The sequence below is a fragment of the Diadema setosum genome, chromosome 20 (assembly GCF_964275005.1).
Source record: "Diadema setosum chromosome 20, eeDiaSeto1, whole genome shotgun sequence".
NCBI lineage: Eukaryota > Metazoa > Echinodermata > Echinoidea > Diadematoida > Diadematidae > Diadema > Diadema setosum.
In genome coordinates, this window is record NC_092704.1 from 23536102 (window position 1) to 23559738 (window position 23637).

Consider the following 23637-nt stretch of genomic DNA (forward strand, 5'->3'; position numbering starts at 1 on the left):
TATATATATATATATATATATATAATAACTATATATATATATATATATATATATATATATATATATATATATATAGTGACAGCAAAGGACATACATTTACCGAGAATCTAGTTCATTGCACCGACTTCGAAAAGTAACCAGTGCATAATATGCTACATGTTCAGTCAAAGGACAGTTTGACTAGGATTAATTTGACGTAATAATGGGCATCTGGGATTTGGGATCGCGTATACGAAATAACGAAAATCGATGGTAATGAATGTGCTATTGCGTGCTGCGTCGGAATTATCCGTAATCACTTTTAGAAAATATTGGTACCATTGTACAGGGGAATCCTTTTATAACGAGATCCTCAGTTCCTGTTCATTTACCTTGTTATATCCGGACCCTTGTATCCGTACGATTGGCACTTAAACTTTGCTGATATAATACATGTACTTACAGTGAAGTATGAGAAAAATCGGACAGTCGGTCCGTTCAAAAGTTATGAATTGTGAAAGTTTTGGTTAACTTGATTCATGTGACGTCATCGCTGGAAGACTACAGGAGCTGTTTGTGATGTCACAATAGGGCTGCGATATCGATGTGAAGATAATTCAACATAATTTTCATTATTCGAAAAAAAACAACAACAACCTTGACTATGCCTCTTTCCGAATGCAGGGGAATTAACATTACCCTGAACATGACTTGTGTTAGTAACAGAAGGAAGGAATGTGTACTTTTCATTTCTCTGCATGCAATACCTTTTGTTAATCATATCACTAACATGGAAACATGTAAGTTATGCTCAGTCTGAGGAAATGTGAATTCCAACGTTTTTTGGTAATCATTTTTAAGTGCTTTAACAATGATTGACAGAATGATGTCACTGTAGCAGAATCTTGGTTTGGATTTTTTCCCCTTTTTTCTTCATTTTTGATGGGCGTATGAAAGTAATCTATAGAAAAATAGTATATACACATAAATGGCACGTATAGCTATTTATATGGCCAAATAGTTATGTTGAGCGTATCGTGAATCAACACAATTCAGTCAACATGCATTTCCATTGCATATTCCTTTAATCATAGTACTTTAAAGATTCATAACTTTGGAACGAATCGTCCAATTTTCATTAAAACTTCACTCTCAAAGGTGCAGTACTAATATTTCTACGTTATGCACTGAATCCACACAATTAACCTTGTATATAATTTGAGGTAAATTCGATTTTCTTGTCCATACCTTTGAAGGAAATAGCGGTCAAGTGCTTTTCATTGACCCGTTTATAGAAAAAAAAAATATTTATATTTTATTCTGGTTATTTTTTTTTTTTGTTATGCAGGCCCTATTTGTCACTTTAATTTAAAAGATATCCAATAGTGCATGTATATGTAACTGACGTGAATACATTTATGAAGTCACTCTCAGTCATTCTTATTTACCAGAATCACAAAATACACATGTGAAAAGGTCCGATTAAAAACCTCGTGTTTTATTGAACATAATGCGTACAATTACGTTGTCTGCCTTGTAGTGTAATTGTTTTTTTTTCTGTGTACATTGAGCAAAACCTCCACATGTCTGTGATCTTTTAGTTACTTTTATATGTAGGCTACTGCTTTTATACATCCAATTAAATACTTCTCGAATAAATACCCTCCGTTATTAACTACAGTAATGCACAAAACTAATAATTCTGATGATCATCAGAATTGTAGTGAAAATGAAATTAATGGTCATAATAATTACAATATCCGTTAGTAATTACAGATAGGTCAATTTTTTTTCCTCATTTTAAAAGCAATATTTATACCAATGATATTATATGATGTTTTATAATAACATTTAAATAAGTTGTAGTTCCAGTTACAACGGCAAGTATTTTATGGTAATTATCGTGATATCAAAATAATGCACATTATATTGAATGAACCAGTAGTGCTGCGAACAAGCGGGCTACAGAATATTGACCGGATAGTGACTGTCAGCGCAAAAAGGACGCAATGACAAAGGAACAACACTCAATACATGACACTCGGCCCAAAGCATAAACGACCTGTTTGTGAGCAATAAGCCTATACGTTATACGTCCATTACTATTTTACACCATATTCTAACAAGAGGAGCTCTACTGTTCATTGATTGGTCATGTTGACGTTTCATCACACAAAAAGAGTTCATTGGTAAACTTGCATTACATGTATTCCACAAACTTTTTTTTTTTTTTTTTTGTTGGGGGGGGGGTTAATCTCGCAAACCCGCAAGTACTATAAGATTGTATCTTTTTAACGATATATGCCGTATTTGTCTCCTTCTCTCTCTCTTTTCATTTTTTTTTTGTTTTGTTTTGGTCATAGTGTAACAACAATCCATTTAAATTCAACACGCAAGACGAGAGTTTATACCTACCGACGATAATATTATCGATATCAATGTCAGAACGATAGCAGGCGTCGATTCGAAATCAACTCTTGATCATGTCGTTTTACTCACATTTCAAACGCTACAAACTACTTTCATCGTTGATTAAATAGCCCTAAATAGCATAGCTATCACACACAACCACGCAGGCTGGTCACAGGACGGAGCAACAGTATCAACATGAAACGAAATTCTCAGATTATATTCACTAACATTTAAATTGTAACATTTTAAGATATTGCAGCTTCTTTTTTTTTCATGTTTTTCACTACTCCTTGGATAGACTTTGATCGTAATACACCGTCTACCTGTGCTAATATTTATATTCCTGTGATAAATTAACCGCATTCATAATATCAATCTATAGTGCAGAGTGTAACAGTGTCTTTACTTACAATAATGCTTGCACAGTCCCCTTTCCACACAATAAAAAGTTGCATTTCCTAATCTACTTTCGTTCAATTTCAAGGTAAAAATAATATATACATTTGTCACCCTTTTCCGGTCGATTTTGCCGATTATTGCTAATTTTGGCAAGCACCATAACTGAAACAGAATCGTAATTTTCTCCACGTTCAAGGGAACATCCACATCTTTCAGACCAACAGTAGACAAATAAGATGTAAACAGACACTATACATACTCGAATTCCACGTGGTTTGACAAATCTTGTTTACGATAAAAATGGTAGCTGTGTTGTTTTTCATTTTTTTTTAGACGAAAAGAAGAAAACCGTGAAATCAAACACGCCGCGATATGATCAATAGTTTTCTCCTTTTAAAATCAATGTGAACCACTGCAAAACTGTATGAGAGAAAGCGGCCATTAAGCTGACATGTCCTTATATCATACACACTCAAAATGCTGTGTACAAAACTATGCTGTGTAAAGATGATTGTATACGTTTTATAATCTTTTTTCAGTTCATGGATCGTAAAAGGGATTTTGTAATCCATGGAAGCGTGTTGTTTTGTTTTTTTGTATCACGTTTTTAAGCGTTAACTGAAGAAACATATTTTTGTAAGTAAGAATTTAAAATTTGCATAAAACATCAAGCTATAAATGCATCTTGAGTGTCACATGTAATTCTGTCCACTTTTCTTCATCTGAACAGTCCCTCAAGTCTTATTAAATGTTCAATTTATGTTTTGGTATTGACATTCCCGGTCGAGACTCCTGAAAAAGGTGGAGGCCACCGAAAATTTGAGTTGTTCAATAAACTCATTCTTATTGGCGAAATAATGCATTACTAGTTTATTTCTTGATTCTTCGTTATATTGGAGCCAATGCGTGAATTCGCAACATGTTTGGACCTAGACTAATTATGATATATATATATATATATATATATATATATATATATATATATATATATATATATTATGTATATATATATATATACATATATATATACATATATATATATACATATATATATATACATATATATATAAATATATATATACATAATTGGCAGCAAAACTTGCACATAGACGTGGCCGATGTCGGGTTGCACCCCTTTATTCAAGCTTTCGGGCGAAATGCCCTTCTTCAGGATCTACACAATCAATGACAACAATGTATATACAAACATTACATTAACTGGTGATCATGTTTAATCTCGTCAATCTTGCATCACACATGAATTTGCATCAACCCAAATTAGACTAATAAATCGTTCTTCCCGAGTGAAATTGGTGTTAAACTTGATCTTAATACAAGATATTTACCTCAGGAACGATAAGACTAAAAATTCAGAAATTACAGGGATGATATTGAGGTTTTTGGAAAAAAAAAATCGGAAATAAAAACTTTCAGGTGATTTTGATACATGAAAATAGCAAAATGTGTACAGATCTGAGAAAAAAAAAATCTGAAATCAGATTTAAATCTAAAGAATATCATTTTTAGCTGTCAACGTTACAGCCTTCATCAGCAGAATGACCCGTCCTCGCTTTGATCACGTGATGGGTCGATAAGCCTGTCACAGACTTTATAGCACCAATTTCAGTTGAATTTTCCGGGTGCTGTTTGTTATTCCGAAGGTTCGTTATTCTGAAGGTTTGTTAATCCGAAACACACAAATGTCCTATACCTAGAGGTTCGTTAATCCGAAAATGAAAAAGGGTTCGTTAATCCGAACATTTGTGGCGTTATTCCGAAGGTTCATTATTCCAAAGGTTCATTAATCCGAAAATGAAATAGGGTTCGCTATTCCAAAGGCTCATTTATCCGAAAATGAAATAGGGTTCGCTATTCCGAAGGCTCATTTATCCGAAAATGAAATAGGGTTCGCTATTCCGACGGCTCATTTATCCGAAAATGAAATAGGGTTCGTTATTCCGAAGGTTCGTTTGTTCGAAAATGAAATAGGTTTCGTTGTTCCGAAGGATCGTTGATCCGACAATGAAATCGGGTCCGTAACGAACCTTCGGAATAGCGAGCTTTGTTTCATTTTCGGATTAACGAACCTTCAGAATAACGAACCTTATTTCATATTCGGATTAATTAATGAACCTTCGGAATAACAAACCTTATCACATTTTCAGATTAACGAACCTTCGGAATAACGAATCTTCAGAATAACGAACCTTCTGAATAACGAACCTTTGGATTAAAGAACCTTCGGAATAATGAACCTTTGGAATAACTAACTGTAACCGAATTTCCAGTTCAGATGAGCTTCTACTCTTATTCCCAAGTTGTTGTTGTTTTCATACCTTACATCATGAGTAGGGCATGGGGCCACAGGAAGTGCTTATAGCACAAAAGGAAGATCATGTATACACGTATTACAAAGTAGTCCACACATTAACATGTACATCTTTTTTTTTTAAGTAGTCTTTATTTGATTTCACTCAATTCATGAATATTATATAAATCATAAAAATTCACTTTAAATGTGTATAAAACAGGTAAATGAAAATTTCTAAAAAAGAAATCATCATTGGTTTGAAAACAAATTTACATACTTCATGATAAAAGGGGATTTTTCTCCAGAATGAAATCAGTAATCAAAATACAGTAATCATAGTTTGTCCTAACCCGTCCAACTCTTTCCCATCATTCATTACCACCCCATTCTCATATACCCAGATTTACAACCCAACCCACATACACACCCACACACATTTACACCGTCAACACATTAATGTTCCTGTTTTATAACCTTAACATTATCGCAGTAAAAATCAAGTGATGCAAATACCACTTTTACCCCGCGGAAGACTAGTCTCTAGCATATCAGTAGGTAGAGTATCTATGGGAAATGTGGGTTACAGCAATATCTGCTCGACTTCAACAGGGTAAGGAAATCATCGCTGTTCTTTTTTTTTTCTTTTTTCCTCCTCCTCCTCTAGGGGTAGGTTGTTCAACTTCCTATCAATTCATTCTATTTGCCATGAATTATCAATAAACTTTTCTTTTAACAATCACTTTTAATTCAGTCTAACCTGGATTTTCCAACAGTGAGATAGGTAGAGGGAAGGTTAGAGGGGAAGAGATAGAGGGTAAAAAAAGATACTTTCATACATACTCACACACACACAAACACATACACACGCATGGATTCCCAAGTGGTTTTACATCCAAGGATTATGGATCTGTTTCTTGTGTCTAACGTCTGAGGAAACAACTGATGATTATTAAACCCACAAAGAGCAAATGCTCAAAAGGACATCGACATTTACAACAAGCAGGTTCCCAAACGGGATTAAAAGAGTTAAAGTACTGACAACCAAGGACTAATTGCACATAAAATAATTTCTGAAAGCAAAGGCAACACATCATTTTTTTCACATGATCTGTGAAGAATTTTTTTTTTCTTTTGCATTCAAGACTGCCTTTCGGCATAAATCATGTCATTCACACAAGGGGGTACCACTCCATGAGTATATGACAGTAGAGTAAGAACGCCTTTGTACCATTTCCAGTAATATTCATAATCAGAACAAAGTGATGTCTGTAGTGCTGATATGATTTGATACTTTGACGAGGTCTGCAAAGAAGGGCAACATTTCTGGCTCTAAGTAACAGAAGAAGAAATGAAATGAAATCTACTTTTACCTTTAAAAATAATTGATGCATGAGATACTGCTAACTTTATCCTTTGTATACATTAGAGAATTGGGACTTACATGATAATTTTGCAAGTGGTTGAATTTGCAATCAAGAACCCCACTGATAGAATGGTGAAGAACTATTGTCACTTTTCTGGAGAAATGTTAGCAATTTCCCACCTCAGAAATGATAGTCAATGCATAAAACAGACCGCAGGAGACAGTATTTTTGCAAGTTGCTCGTTTTAAAAATACTCGTCATGATATTAATTGGGAAATTCACGAAAAGAAACAGTTCATTAAACATACCTTGTAAATTGTAATGCACACCGCAAGGGCAAATTCTGCTCTTACTTGAATGGCAATATTGCAGTTTTTTAAGTCTATCCACCTTTTCAATAGCTTTTAGTTTCACACAGTGAATAAAAAAACAAAAACGATGCTTAGCATTTATATCCACACATCATAACATGACCACAAAATGAAGAAAGAATTAAATACAAAATACAGGCCATATTGTGCTTTTATAAATAACTTGTGCCTATGACGGAAGGTCTGCTACTCAGTAAGCTAGGCTGCACCTGAGGCTAGGCTTACCTTCATCCCTGGTCACTTTTAACCTGAAAAATCCTGGGGTCATCGTTGTGCCCCCACTCATTTGGCAACTTTACATTTTCCTGCATAACCTATACCAGATGGACGATCAGACGGAATGGCTGATTTCATTAAATCTGCACAAAATAATAATAAAAAAAGAAAAACAAATTTGCCAATTTGAATATTCTAAAATGAGTTGACAGATAAAGGATCACGTTATGAATTTAATGATTAAGAGGTTTTTGGGTAGTTGCAAACAGAAATAATGATTGGTTCATGACCACTATATTGTATGGGAATCAAATGAGAGAAATTATTTTAATTTACCTGATGAAACAGTATATGTGAGTGACCAAACTTACAATAAATAGATACAGCCTCAAACCATAAAATGCAGTTTTTGCAAGATTTTATGAAATAATAGCTTTCAGTAATTATAATTTTTTTTTTAACCTGATGCACAGTTTGGAAAAGAACAGTTTAAAACATTGCTGTAAATTTTAGCCCTGTATTTCAGATGTTTTGAGCATAAAATGGTACCAAACCCTAGATAAAACCTTAGCTCCAATATCTTTTCTTTGTGCGGGGGGCAGGAGTTGGAGCAGACACATTTCTGTGTCAGAAAAAAAAAAAAAAAAGTGGAGAAAAAAATAAGAGAAAGAACTTTCCTCGTTTGCTGAAAATTGGGTGAAAATCATTGTCATTACTTTCAACCTGGTAACATCACCCTCAAATAAAATCTATCACATTAAAACAGTGGGTTACATTTAATGACATTATTCTGAAAGAAAATTTCTCAATCTTTCTTAAAAGATATATACATATACATCTACAATTTTTTTGGTAAAACTTGAATATGATATGCATCTTAAAATTTGCCAGAGATCAGCACTACTAAATACTGGTGACAAGACATTTAGCTCCTGCGACGATTGCTCTGGTCTTATTCTCTCCAAGGACTTAGGCTTAGGGTTAGGGTTGTGATAGGGCTTTAGGTTTCGTTTGATGTGAAGGTTAGGATTAGGGTTAGGGTTATGTTTGTGGGTAGGGGTTTTAGGTTTAGCTTGGCCTGCAGATATTTTATGGGAGCAATCGTTGCAGGAGCAAATGCCATGAAACCTCAAATACTGTTATACACTCAACTACTCATGATTTAACCTAGAAAGGCACAGAGTAAGAAGGGGGGCTAGCCCACAGACTTTACAGTGTTTTCCAACAAAAAAGAAGTTCTTTAACTTATATTTCATCAGAGAAACACTGTGACATATCAGATTGTCCTGAAAATTAAACAGGTATCACAGGAGAATGGTGAGAAGGGTAATGTCTCCCTGTAAAAACTCCCTGAACTGTACCCGGACATCTGTACTTCATGGGATTATCAATTGCTGAATGGTCTCTTGGTCATGAACCTGTCAATCATGTCAAAGCTCCTCTCTGGTTGGTCATAGGGGAGTAAGTGACCACCCCCTCTGACAACCACCTGCAGAATGAGACACAGAGAGAGAGAGAGAGAGAGAGAAAGAAAGACAGTGTGTTTACATCTGTTAATCCATCCCCGACTTAACATTCATTCAACCCTTTAGCAACTGAAGATTCCGTACATAATGGCCTATTGTTTCTTAGAGGGTACAGCAATATTACAGATCAGCAATCGAAGAAGTCTGGCTAGCGCAAAAATTTCTTGATATGTGACACTAGTTTGCAATCATTGGCATATTACAATTGTATGCATCATCTGTTTTGCCGTATCTGACCTCATTTTAAAGGGTGTGTACAGTTCTGGTTGAGGTGAGGATTTAGCTTTCAACAATTTGCAAGATATTCAGAAACCACTCTATGAGATGTCAAAGAGCATGCAATTCTAAGGGGTATCAAAAGTTTATTTGATGAAAGTCGGTTTTGAAATGGCTGAGATATCCAAAAACAAGGTGAAACAAAAGAGATCCTAATAAAAGGCGTAGCCTGTCGCCTTTTATTATTATCACTTTTTGGATATCTTGGCCATTTGAAAACCAATTTTCATCAAATAAACATTGAATCCTTCTTAAAATTACATGCTCTTTCATATTTCATATGAGGTTTCTCATTATCCCACTTAAGAATGTTTAAAACATGAATCCCCACCTCAACCAGTACTGTACAGTCCCTTTAAAGGTCCTGTTAACCTTTGGGACCAGTGATTTTTTTTTTTAATGCTCAAGATACAATGTATCACTTTTGATGCATGTGTCTAGGTCAGTTTTATCACAAAACATCCTACAAGTGTACCATATGAAATTGTTGCAATGAAGTCTAAAATATAAGGAGGTATCACTATTTTTCTCATTAAGCCATAACTGCAGACGGTTTAGTCTGGAACCATTTTTATTATAACTGTTGTTCACATTTTGTATATTTAACAATACTTAACATCGATTATACTGGTTCAAATCATTTACATTTGGTTGTTTCCATCCCGAACTCACATTTTAGAACAATTCTGCAGCACTAATGCTGGGTTTTTCTTTCATTTGCAAATGGTAGATTATGCCTTTAATCAAGTGTGTCACATCAAAATAGAAAGAGTTTCTCTCATTCTCACCTGATAGAGACCCCTGACATTCCTGACATAGCCTGCGACTTCTGTGTCACTTGGGTTCACCTTCCAGATTGTCTTGTTGGCATTGAGGTACTCTCTCTGACCGTCCCACTGCAGGACATGGAGAAAGTTCTCGGTCAGCGTAGCACCGACTATGATGTCCAGCTGGCCACTGTAGAACATGCACTGTGGGGGGTGAGCAAATTCAGCAAAACACTATTAACATGGAATAGACTACTTCAGATGCATTCATCAAGCACAATCCAACACGTGATATCGCAAGGGGAGTCGTGAATGAAAGAGGAAGCCAAGTCTGCCATTTTAGAAATTCTTGTGCATTCCTCTATGCATCCAGCTTTCCACATTATGAGCTTCCCTTGCCCTTTCACCATGAAACCCCCTTCCCTTCCAATAAACCCATTCATTCATTTCAATCATTCACTAACTCAATCAATCATTCCTTTCTTCCTTTATTAATTACCTCCGCCAAGGGAGGAGGTTATGTTTTCGTTACCGTTGGTTTGTTTTTTAGTTAGTTTGTTTGTTTGTTTGTCCGTGTGCAAAATAACTCAAAAAGTAGTGAACGGATTGGGATGAAACTTACAGGAAAGGTTGAGAATGACAAAATGAATGACAGAAAGGTTGAGAATGACAGACGATTAAATTTTGGTAGTGATCCAAGAATTTTTTGAGAATTTATGAAGGATTTTTGATATTTTGGCAGGTAGGGTCAATAAACTTGGGAGTTCAAGCTGCGCATTTTTGAGGTTTTCATATACTCACTAAAGTGCGTGCTCCACTTTCTGCTAGAGCGAGGTGCGCCGTTCAACTGAGGGTTTATGACGTAACAAAGGTTTCTATATTCGGAAATATTTTTTAAATGTGACACCTGTCAACAAGACACAAAGGCACATCTCACAGAGAGAGATATGTAACTTCCATGCACCATCCTCATCTTTGGTCCTCATTCTCTCTTCTCCTCTCTCGTCTCCACCTCCACCAACTGATGCTCCTTACCAGGGCATCATCCTCATCTTTAGTCCTCATTCTCTCCTCCTCCTCCTCCTCTCCCCTAAACTACCACCAACTGATGATCCTTACAAGGGCATCATCCTCATCTTTGGTCCTCATTCTCTCCTGTCCTCTCTCCCCTCCACCTCCACCAACTGCTGCTCCTTACTAGGGCATCATCCTCATCTTTGGTCCTCATTCTCTCCTCCTCCTCCTTCTCTCCCCTAAACTACGACCAACTGATGATCCTTACAAGGGCATCATCCTCATCTTTGGTCCTCATTCTCTCTTGTCCTCTCTCCCCTCCACCTCCACCAACTGATGCTCCTTACTAGGGCATCATCCTCATCTTTGGTCCTCATTCTCTCCTCCTCCTCCTCCTCTCCCCAAAACCACTACCACCTGATGCTTCTTACCAGCCCATCATCCTCATCTTTGGTGCTCATTCTCCCCCTCTCCTCTCCCCCTCCATCACTACCAACTGATGCTCCTTACCTGGGCATCATCCTCATCTTTGGTCCTCATTCTCTCCTCCTCCTCCTCTCCTCCTCCTCCTCTCCCCTAAACCACTACCCACTGATGCTTCTTACCAGGACATCATCCTCATCTTTGGTCATCATTCCCCCCCCCCCCCTCTTCTCTCCCCCTCCACCAATACCAACTGATGCTCCTTACCTGGGCATCATCTTTATCTTTGGTCCTCATTCTTCCCTTCCCTCCTCTCCTCTCTCCCTTCTACCTCCACCAACTGATGCTCCATACTAGGGCATCTTTTGTCCCCATTCTCTCTTCTCCTCTCTCTCTCTCCACCACTACCAACTGATGATCCTTACCAGGGCATCATCCTCATCTTTGGTCCTCATTCTCTCCTGTCCTCTCTCCCCTCCACCGCCACCAACTGACGCTCCTTACTAGGGCATCATCCTCATCTTTGGTCCTCATTCTCTCCTCCTCCTCCTCTCCTCCTCCTCCTCTCCCCTAAACCACTACCCACTGATGCTTCTTACCAGGACATCATCCTCATCTTTGGTCATCATTCCCCCCCCCCCCCTCTTCTCTCCCCCTCCACCAATACCAACTGATGCTCCTTACCTGGGCATCATCTTTATCTTTGGTCCTCATTCCTCCCTTCCCTCCTCTCCTCTCTCCCCTCCACCTCCACCAACTGGTGCTCCTTACCAGGGAATCATCATCATCTTTGGTCCTCATTCTCTCCCTGTCCTTTCTCCCCTCCACCTCCACCACTAACTGATACTCCTTACCAGGACATCATCCTCTTCTTTGGTCCTCATTCTCCCCCTCTCTCTGCCCCCCCCCCCCCAAAATCACCAACTTAATAAGCCACAGCTTCTCCTTACCCTGTAGTTGTTGGCCAGCACCACCACCCAGTCGATGACCGACTGGCAGATGTCCGCCCTCAGGTGGTTTTCGACTGCGGCTCCGTCATTGTATGTCAGGTTGCCAACGTGAATGGCGCGACGAACCTCTGGCAGAGCAACATAATCGTTGTAGTAATTGATGTCCACAGGTTGCTGTTTCATGATGATTGCGAGAACAAAAGAAGAACAAAGAATCATTTTCAATTTGTCACAAATAATTTGCAAAGTTCACTGCACATCAATTCCCCCATCCTGTCAAAAAAATGAAGCTTAAATGATAGGCTAAGTAATCAACATTAAAAGTATTTACTTGCCAAAATAATGAGATCTGAGTACAAAAACAAAACATGTGAACAGCATAGACACATAGGCATACATACACACTTCCTTCATTCATAAGTTTTATCTGCATGTAGTCATTGATTGGATAACTTTTGGTATGTTCTCATTTCACAGAATCTAAAAGGGGCTTTCCCTGCAATTACCAACATGAGCAAAAGTAAATGCATTCTTACAGTTGATGTCATGTAATTGTAGTAGTTATCTGATCCAGTGGCATTGTAGTAGAAAGTTGGGTATGGCCACAGGTCTCCATTCAGCAGCTCATCAAATTGCTGGAAATACAAAAGAGACCGTAAAAATGTTGCATTTCAAACACAATACAAAGAAACTTTGACAATCTTGAAAATTATCTTGTCTGACTGCATGTTGAAATCATTATCATACACGATCATATAACTTCCAATATTTTACAGGATAAAGGAGATTACTTCCCATAATTTTTGTTATGTATTTACACAATTTAATTCATTATGATTTACAATGTACTCTAGCATGTTTCAATATTTTCTAATTCACTGTAACCATTAACTCAACTCTAGAGCTGCCTAAAGGCTTGATTGACCCAGCAAAAATCAATGCATGAGGTGCTCATCACTATCAATTTGACAACGGAAAGCTTGAAATATGAAACATGTGAATAAATCTATGATTTGAAAAGACTATGGCTTGCTGGAAGGAAAAAACAATCATTTGAATAATTATGTTCAAAAAATTTTGAACTTACTGTACACTCTGGAATAGAGCCTATCAAAATTTCACTTGAGTCATACGTCTGCAAACAAACTCAAGGCAATAAAATAGTAGAACATAATTTTATCGTTACAGAATAACCATATCATAAGATTATTATATCAATATAGATTGGTACATACAGTAAACAAATATGAATACAGCGAACTTCACATTTATTCTATCCATGCATAATGGAGAAAATATTTGGCCTGCATGAAAGATAACTTCTGAATGAGTTGGGTTTTATTTTGTCTTCTGCACAAAAGAGAATGATCCAGGCACTTGTAGAAAGCCCTTAGGTTGAGTTTTCAACTTGCACTAGGTTTGCTTGAGTGAGATTGTAAGCTTTGGCACGTGGCAGGTATTGACTCATAGGAAGCCAATCATTGGACATTAAGATATGGTGTACCTGAAAAGCTTTCATCCATTGTTTCTGAGCTATGTACACGACTCCCTTGGTGGTGTAAAGGTCAACAACCTTTTTCTCCTTCTTGTCGATCTGGCATGTTTGGAGCATGAGATCTCCATACTCAGAGAACATCTGCAAGATGAGAGACATATAACAGATGAGAGATATATTCAGAGATGAGAGATATATTCAAGATGAGAGATATATATTCATAGATGAGAGATATATTCATAGATGAGAGATATATTCATAGATGAGAGATATATTCATAGATGAGAGATATATTCATATATGAGAGATACTGTATATTCATAGATGAGAGATATATTTATTTTGTATAGGGGTACTCTCAACAAGTTCAGTTTAAAGTGGCAGTCACTCCAACATTTGTAAATGTTAACAAGAGAAATGCTAAGAAACCCCCCCGAGATTATGGTTGAATATTCTTAGTTGTACTATGTTGACATTGAGACATGTAGTCCATGGAGGGCTAAAAAAACTTGGAAAAAAACAAACATATGCAAGAGAATGATACATGATTTAGTCTCCATGATAACCATTTAGTGAAAGTGAAATTTGGAACATTTGACCTTGACCTTCTGACCTTTGACCTTGAGCATGGGTGCTCAAAAGTTAATAGACACAACTTCGCCCACTCATACATGTACACAGTTTCATTAGGACACCTCAAACAGTTTTTTAGTTACCTAGTATGCTTTGCGGATGGAAGGACAGACGGACGAACAACCCAAAAACATAATGCCTCTGGCAACACCTAGTAGCAGAGGCATAAAGAGTCCTATCGCCATGACAACCACAAGCGCCTCCCATTCACCATCATTTCTATCACTATGAAAAGGCATTTGCCTCTTTCTTTCTTGGGTGATATCTACATGGAACTGAGGGAACACTCTTGAGTGACTGTTTCAGACAGGCTGACTCAGTCCCAGGGGTCCTTATTATTCAGGACAACCACGCATCATGGTGTACCAAACACTATCAACAATCGAGTTTATAGCTACAGTAGTAATGTCTCACCGAGTATGGATCGACCAGACCGTCCCCAATGGCCATCCCTTGCAGGTTGATGTGGACTTTGGCTGTTGGGTTCTCCACGTGAATCTTGTAGCAGATGGCCGGCACATACTTCCCTGCATAGGACTTCAATACAAGACACCAAACTGGACTTTGAAAAAACTCGAACAAACAAACAAACAACCATGGCACTTACTACTGTGTACTCAAGTTATAACAAACATGGTTATGACAACATTTCTAATACAATAAACTTCAAGGCCCAAAATTATCATCTACATTGTAGATATCCTTTTATACTTTAACTGGCAAAATATAATAAAAAGAAAAACAACTGCTGGTCCTGAAGAATTTATAATAATGCGAGTAGCCTGTATTTGATTCAACTGCTGTTATGGATATATACAGCATCACAAGAACAAAATATAATAATTTGGTTAAAATTTGAACAAAATCAGATAAAACAGGGCCCAGCATCACATCATCAAGAAGAGAATGACAACTTTAATGTAAGAAAATCACATTATCACAGAACATTAAGTCATGACACTAAATTGGCCCAACACCGACCATGAAAACTCAGAAAATGAGAGATCAATTTTGATAAGCAAATTTGCGCATGCGCAGAACACATTTTTTTTTTCCCTCTGAACGTCCACATCGAGAAAACCTAAAGCTCCCTAAAGAGAGACAACAAATTAAACAGTAACCTATATCAAATGACACTGACATTTTCTGTACAGCACTTTGTTTTTACTTTTTTTACTATGTATGTTTCAAAGGCAATTCAACTTCTTGCATCTTATATTTATAGGAATTACCTTCTTCACAACCTCTTCATAATACTTGAGCAGTACCAAGAAGATGATATCTCTTTAAAAAATGGATGGAATCTATGACTCTCATGCTAACCAAACATATAAACTTGGACACACTGTCACATGAATATGGCACTTCTCTTACAGTGCCCTGTATGACCCCATGTTAGATTTAATACACTCATATGTTTCTTTTGTCTTATGACTTTCAGTTAAAATAACTGTCTCACAGGGGTAGGAACTAGTTTATGCTCCGAAATAACGAACAAAAGGAAAAATATGTATCAATTGAACAAAGTGAGTCAATCCAAACAATATGAAACAAACTTCTGGATCTTACCTCTCCTGTGGCATAGAATTCATTCTTCTGATATTTAGGAAAGAGCTGGAAGAACTGGGTCAAGGCACTGGAAAAGGAGATAGAAGACAAGAAAAAGAAGAAGTTTAAGACAGGGAGAGATTCATAAGATCAATGTTTATATGATACCATAATCTAGAGCAATAATACTACAGCAATATCATGCCATATTTTGACGACATCTAGAAGTAACAAAATAATAAATCTGTATGGTATACAATCAGGATAAGATTATAACATTAACAATTACCAATGTCCTGATCTTGCTTCAAAAGTCTTTTTTACTTTAAAAAAAAAGAAGAATTGATGAGATGGAAGGCTGTGAAAAGATTTTGGCTTTCAGCACCTGAATCTCATCATACAAGAACAGGGAGAAAATATGTACTGGAATATTATGATTACAAGCACAAAACTTCACTGCATATCTCATTACATATCAAATCTCATTTGCTAGTCAGCCACACATTTCACTGTCTTGACAGTACATGTATGATGTCTTACCTGTATAAATCTCTGGCTACATCCTCTTCATTGTTTGCATAGCCATCATCACTGTCGGTGAAGCTAAACCCAGTCCCAACCTAATCGAGAAAAAATATTTACGGATGAAATCATCAAATTGGCAACATCAATAAGAAAACCCTCACACAATCATATTTATAGTAAATAGGAGAGCATGTCTCCTTCGTTGATGACTTGGTCAGCATTGATATGAACGAAGACAAATATTTTCCTAATCAGATATTTAAAACAAACACTCTCCAAATTGGCAAAATTTCTCACACAAAACAATCACAACTTCCCAGTATCTAGTCTATGTCACAAGGTAAGGTTGACAAAATTTAGATACCAGGCAGGTGTATACAGTCCTTAAAATGAGAAGCATCCACAATCACATATTGGAAAATTTTCACAGCATGAAGATGGACACCATGAGTCGCCTGGTAATTCTCAGCTTGAATATGACCTCAAACTCGTAAGGACTGATCAAGCTAAATAGGTGATAGAAAATCCAAACTCCAGGGTTGCTACTTTTCCCACACACCCCCCCCCCCCTAAAAAAAAGGAAAATAGACACATTAATTGAAGCAGAGGGTATATCTAAGAGAGCACATTGATTCAAAATCTCCTTTGTGCATTAAAAACACAAGCAGAATTTCAAATTCCATCATCAATGCTAAAAGACAATATTATTAGCTTAGAAAGAAAGCTGGCACTCTCATGAAAGTACATTCTACTCCTAATATTGTATTCCAACTACTAGTGTTATATCCAACAATTCTTTAAGGTCTTGTCATGTTTTCATGTACACCTCCAATGCGCCTCATGACAGGAAAATGAAGAAAAACAAAATCAGATTGAAGAAATATGGGCCTACAAAAACTTTACAAACACCATTTTCACTTCCTCTCATGCTCCAAAATTTTAGATTATCATTAATGAACAATTTTTCCTTCCTATCCTTACAAAATTCAATATTGCTGATGCAAAACACATGGATATTGATTCATGCAACTTTTTTGGGTAATGTACTGTTACATATTTCCTTCCCATTCTTATGGAATATGATGTATAGACACACTTTATGTCGATTCTACGTGCATGACTTCCAAAGCAAAATGATTTTATGATACTCACTGGGTTGTCGATATACAGCATGGAGTACTTGTTGGTCCATGCCCACTTTCTTGGCTGCACTGCAGTAAAGAACCAATACAAATACAAAAACACAAAATTCACACAAATTTGGTAAAAAGGCAAATATCTGCCCTCATTTACTCATCTGTCTCACAAATTAAAACACATAGATGGACAGAAAAATATAATACAGACTTTTGCAACTGAGAGTATCCGTGTACATAGTTTAGCATCTCAAAAAAAAAAAAAAATATTCATGCATTGTTATTTTCTTGCTAAAACAGTTAAAGGGTGTGTACAGTTCTGGTCGAGGTGAGGATTTAGCTTTTAACATTTTGCGAGATATTCAGGAACCACTCTATGAGATGTCAAAGAGACTGCGATTCTAAGGGGTATCAAAAGTTTATTTGATGAAATTCGGTTTTGAAATGGCTGAGATATCCAAAAACAAGGTGAAACAAAGAGATCTTAATAAAGTTGTGGCCTGTAGTCTTTTATTATTATCACTTTTTTGGATATCTCAGCCATTTGAAAACCAATTTTCATCAAATAAACGTTGAATCCTTCTTAAAATTACATCCTCTTTCATATTTCATAAGAGGTTTCTCAGTATCTCACTTAGGAATGTTCAAAACATGAATCCCCACCTAAACCAGTACTGTACAGTCCCTTTAAGTGTGAAAATGTACACATCATGAAATAATCCCCTCCCCCATCCCGGAAGCACTTCAGCACCTACGACACTACACACTTTGAAGTGTTTCTCATCAGTCTTACATTTGAGGTCCTTGGTAACCAGGAACGGACCATTCTCAGCAAAGAGTCCAAACAGAGATGATCCTCCAGGACCACCCTGTAACCATAGCAACACCGGAGCAGAGGATGGATTGGTCTACAGAAAGAGGAAAGGAATGAGATGTATCTGATATCACATGGCATAAAATAATAATGCATTTTCATATCAGTTTTCATTTGTTACCGTTTGTTTGGTTGGTTTTATTCCTGCATTTTTCATAATTTTGATTCAAAGTAACATCATGAATTTAAAAAAAAATATTTTCAATACAAAATAACGTTATCAATAATATTTTTCAACATTGCGAACAAGGGAAAATACTGTACAAATACCGTTTACAGAGGAATAAGCATATTCAGATCTGCTGCAGTAAAGTGGTATCAAAGTCTAATTGTATTACAGTATTATCATAATCAGGCAAGAAGTGTTTTGTCCTAATTCTTCCAAATTTTCATCCAATAGTAACAGAGTCTTATTCAAGTTCATATATTCATACAATTATATGCATTTGGAATATCAATTCAGTTGTTATGTGACAATTTAAGTTCAACAGGAATGTAATGAAAACAGATATAGTATTAGCTATAGCCTGTCTGGATGAAGAACAGAAGGATATTTTGAATGAAATGCATTGACCTCCGCACACTGTTAAAAAAAAAAAATAAAATATGCGTATGAACAAAGAAATTGTTAATTATGATGTCTGCACAACTGGAACTATGACAATAAATGGTTTTTGCAGAGGATTTGTTGTTGTTGTTGTTGTTGTTGTTTTGTTGTTGTTGTTGTTTTGTTTTGCTGTTTTAAGACTAGAAGCTAAAATTTACCTGAGCAGGAAAGAACCAGAAAAACATGGAGCTGTTGTATGTTGCATTTACAGTCAAGAAACCTGGAATAAAAATGAAAAACAAGAAAACAAGAAATTTATCAGAGCAGATACTTGTGAGGCATCTGATTTGGGGTCATTCTACAGAGCAAATGAATAACAAATACCAAATGTTGCATATATCCATCAAACAGCAAACCTGCAATATAAAGCATTTTAATACTTACTACACACAAACAAATATACATACACACACATATAAATTCAATGGCATGACGATGATAAGGAGCCAGTGTGGTGTAATGGATATGACTATGGACTATATATCACGCCAATTCAGTACAAGCTTATTTTCAAAGAATTGCATTGTATATTAATCTGTGTAATTACATTGTCCTGGTTCATTGTTTGAGACCTTAAAGGTGAAGTTTCCCCAAATATGATGATTGTCTGAATGTAGCGATATTGCTAAAGTTTCATTGTAGCCCTTGCTGGATGAGGAGATTTATAACAGTTTGTGTCATTAATAAGAACAATGATATAAAGAAATTATGAAGAGAATTCCACAGAATTTCAGTTTTTGTGTAAAGTACTCATTCCTCTGACTTGTTACTGATACATTAATGGTAATATCATTCCCCCTGCTTTCTGAAAGAGGTATGTCAAGTGCTCTTTCATAATGCTAGAAAAATTATTATTTTTTTTTTTATAAATTCTTTATATATATATTCTTGCATATACAGTGTAAATGTTCTGCAGTGATGCCATGAGCTATAGTACTCTTCTCATCCAGCGACATTGGCACCGTTGATCAGGTTGTCCAATTTTCCTCAATAATATCATTCACTGATGTGTTCTACTAATAATGCTGCACTCAGTCAATCCACATGTATACAGTGCACTCCCATTAAAACGAACATGGTCATAACGAAATTCCGGTTAAAATGAAGTAAAAATAAAGGCCAGAACATTATCCGCTCTGTGTGCTTTTATTGTTTATTTATTCAGTTATAATGATATTTCAATATAACGAAAGAAAACTGCCGGTCCTGAGGACTTCATTATAACGGAAGTCCATTGTATTTGGAATAAACTTCCCCTTCAATATGGAAGCCTCTGAAACTCACCTGAGTAGCTCTCTATGTCCGTTCCAACCAGAGTTCCAACTCGACTCAGGTTTTGTCCTGCAAAGTGTCAGAATAAAAATAAATATATGCATGTACATAAATAAACCTGATCTCCCAAGAACTTCACTACACATTCTTGTTACATTTCACTGTCTTGTACACAGAGTATGATTTTTACACATGGGAAAAGGATGAATGATAAACACCTAATGTTGTTCAAATAAAATTAACAAAGCTTGCTATTCAGAATGTTTTACGTCTGGTTTCACCTGTCCCAAGTCTGTCGTACCCAACCAACATTGAGAGAACAATTTACACCAGGACTCTTGTAGACAATATGTAATCCATCTCTCTAGTAGGAATACTGAAACTTGTTATCTCTATGTAATGCATCTTTTCCCAACAAAAATGAATCAAAATACAAAACAAACACAACATTAATAATTTGTTGTCAATGTTTCATCCTTCAAAAATCCTTGAATAGATAAAGTCAAAAGATTACTGCATGTTACATGCAGTTTAGTAAACATTTGATCTCACGGAAGACCAGCTAGTGCAGCTGAATATGGGCTATCCAGCCATCTTTTTAGATGGAAAAATTAAACAAATAAAGCAAAAATAAAATACACTGTTTGCATAAATGCATCAGATTTACACTATATACAAAGTTGAAAAAATATAGAGTAATACGTTATTCTGTCACACCCCTGTCTATGACAATTTTATGGTTCTGACTGTCAAGAAATACAGTTAACCCGTTCCATACTGAATTCTGTATTGCCCATAGACTAAATATGCAGGTCACCAGGTTCCCATACAGAATGGGATAAGATGATTTGGATTGGTCAATTTACCTTTCTCAATCTGGCCAGACTCAATGTAGGGTGTCAGAAAGAGTGGTTCCCCAGGGTCCACGCCTGTTCGCTTGGCATATGCTGGAGGGTTGGGATGAAACATCTTTCTCAAGGCACTGATGCCTGCCACAGAGGGCGCTGTGGTCATGACGGCCAGCAGCACAGCAAGGCAAAAAACGCTCATCTGATTTCGAGGGGTCGCCATAGTGACAAGGCATACAAACCTGTTGTAAAAGGAGAAAAATGACAAGAAACCCAAACCACATGAAATCATGAATTTTACGGTTCAAGCTAAAAGCTCTTCAGGTCTACACTACCTGTAACTTTAACCCGTTGAGGACGAGTCCCGAGTATACTCGGGCAAGCGTCTATGGGAAATTCGTGTTGTAGCAAAATAAAACCGTCCTCAACAGGTTAACTACCAAAGGTGCAAGGATTGGCTTGCTGTTGAGACGAAAGAGAAAAAAAAGGAAGTATTACACTTTCTGATTACATTGCTCAGTGCTTCTTGCATAACAATAAGAAACAGTCTCAGCAATGATCTAGAGATCTAGGCTCCCTAGTTACCTTGAACCTTGAATGGATACTATCTATAATCCCTGCAGCAGCTTGTACAAAGCTAAACTGGGATGAACAGCGCGATGGCGTTACTGGCTGACGGTGCTTTTAAAGTGCTTTCACTATTTACAATAAAATGGCAAATGCATGGAAGCAAAATTAAAAATCAAGCTGTCCCACTTTACACTAACTAATTATGGCATTTTGGACCCTGCAAGATGCAAGACTAGATAGAGTCTGCAGCCTTCTGATTATGTGATTATTGGTAGAGCAGCCTTCTAGAAGGTATCAACATGCAACAGTAGTTGCAGTGACAGCATTGTATGGTAAGTGGTTCCAGATCCATACAGTACATGTACGTGGATAGAAGAAATATTTGTGGGGGTCAATTGTACCTTCATATTGTTCAGGAATTAAGTATTTGAGTTTGTGGTTACTAACATGGTGTAACGTTAGTGTCTTGACTGACAGCCAGGCCAGACTAGGCTGGCGACCACAAGTAAAGATGAACTAATGAAGCACGCTCAAGCCAGTTCAGGTAGTCCAGGCAGACCGTCTTAGATGACCACTGCACTGAATAATTGGATAAAAGATCATATGTTGACCCATAGTTTGTATACAATGTCTATCAACTATACCCACCTGTAAATACAAGTACAATATCAGCCAGAAGTTCAGTTGGCTGCCAGACATCAATAAAGTTTATGATAGATCCATTGCAAACCTGCTCTGTGTGCATATAGTCATTCTTCGTGTGAGAGAAGAATACTACACACATGGTCGTGTCTGCCTATATTCAGCGGGCTGGAGAGATGGACGGCAGAAGTGAGATGTTGACAAAATTGTAGTTGACTTTAGGAATTAGAATTATAAAACCTTTTTGTTTCACTGCATAATATTCTCTTTAAATGTACTTTACCTTTTCCCGAGACTCTGGAAAAAAGCTGTAACGTTAGATCTAGTGTTGTCACAGCAGTCGGGCGCCCGGCGCCCTGCACTGCATTAGGGAAATACTGCACCATATAAATGGTCCATAACAAAATTACTTACCTGCAGCTGCAGAATTAAGAAATCACTTCCTCTTTTCTGTACGATACTGGATTGGACAATATTTGCGCTGGTATCGTTGCCAATATCGCCTGCCCTGACAGAAACGTTCTCGTTTTTCTCCACTCTGTCATTAATCAACCCCTTTGGTTGGCAGACTTTTGGAGCTTTTAGCCTTTGGTCAGCAAGTGGTCAGTGGTTGCTCTGATGTGTAGGACCAGACACACAATGCGGATAAGTCGCTTGCCTACCCACAAACGGACATGTGACCAAAGTTCCTGATGTGACCACAAGTCACCTGACCTACTTTCCTCGCATCACGTGACTATCGGCAGTCCATGACCAACCATGGGTCGCGGTCGTGTTGAGTATGGTGGGCAAGGGACGTCGGTTGGGGGGGGGGGGGGGGGGGAGGGAGGGAGGGCAGTTGCCCCAATGAAAATATTGGGGGGGGGGGGGGGGGTAGGCAAACATATCATTTACTCCCCCCCCCAAAAAAAAAAAAAATATATATATATATATCTATATATATATATATATATAATGACAATAATAAATATAATGATAATAATTCCAGTGATGTGAAAAATTTCTTGCTTTTTTTTTTCCTTGTAGGCCTACTAATGATTGTAATTTTGAACATTATTTTCATTTTCACTATAATTTCGATGATTATCAGAAGTAGGCCTAATATTTTGTGCATAACTATAATTACGAGGGTATCTATCCGTAAAAGCAGTGGGGCTACATATAGGAAAAGTACTGAAGTATAGGCCTAAAAGATCAAAGACATCTTAGACATGTGCTCAAATTTATGACAGAAAAACAGGACTACCAGTACACTCGCTCTCCGCGGGAGGATTCACGACAGAGAATGTTTATTGTAGGCCTACCCAATGTTCAATAAAACATGAATTTCTTACTCACCTTCTTTACCCGTCTGTTTGCGTGATTCTTTTCAATAAGAATGACTGAGAGTGAATTCATTTATCGATTCCAATCGATTTCATGAATACTATAATAGGGGGAGTTTGGTCTTATTGTATGAAAGTGACAAATATCAAAATT

General features: G+C 36.9%; 1 protein-coding gene across 2 annotated transcripts; it reads right to left on the bottom strand.

The window, feature by feature from the left end:
• Nucleotides 1-7972: 7972 nt before the first annotated feature.
• On the bottom strand, nucleotides 7973-22639 carry LOC140243831 (probable serine carboxypeptidase CPVL). 2 transcript variants are annotated; one of them, XM_072323501.1, is made up of 14 exons: nucleotides 22573-22639; nucleotides 20965-21188; nucleotides 20111-20167; nucleotides 18985-19046; nucleotides 18139-18253; nucleotides 17362-17420; nucleotides 16225-16304; nucleotides 15706-15772; nucleotides 14551-14673; nucleotides 13513-13644; nucleotides 12545-12643; nucleotides 12009-12182; nucleotides 9643-9825; nucleotides 7973-8541 (listed from the first exon to the last, which is right to left on the bottom strand). In XM_072323501.1, exons 2-14 carry the CDS (start codon nucleotides 21167-21169, stop codon nucleotides 8440-8442), a joined length of 1458 nt encoding a protein of 485 aa, XP_072179602.1. In that variant the 5' UTR covers nucleotides 21170-21188; nucleotides 22573-22639; the 3' UTR covers nucleotides 7973-8439. The 2 variants fall into 2 exon arrangements, with proteins under 2 accessions (XP_072179602.1, XP_072179601.1); XM_072323500.1 differs by lacking the exon at nucleotides 22573-22639 and having other exon boundaries at nucleotides 20965-21238.
• Between the last annotated feature and the right edge of the window lie 998 nt (nucleotides 22640-23637).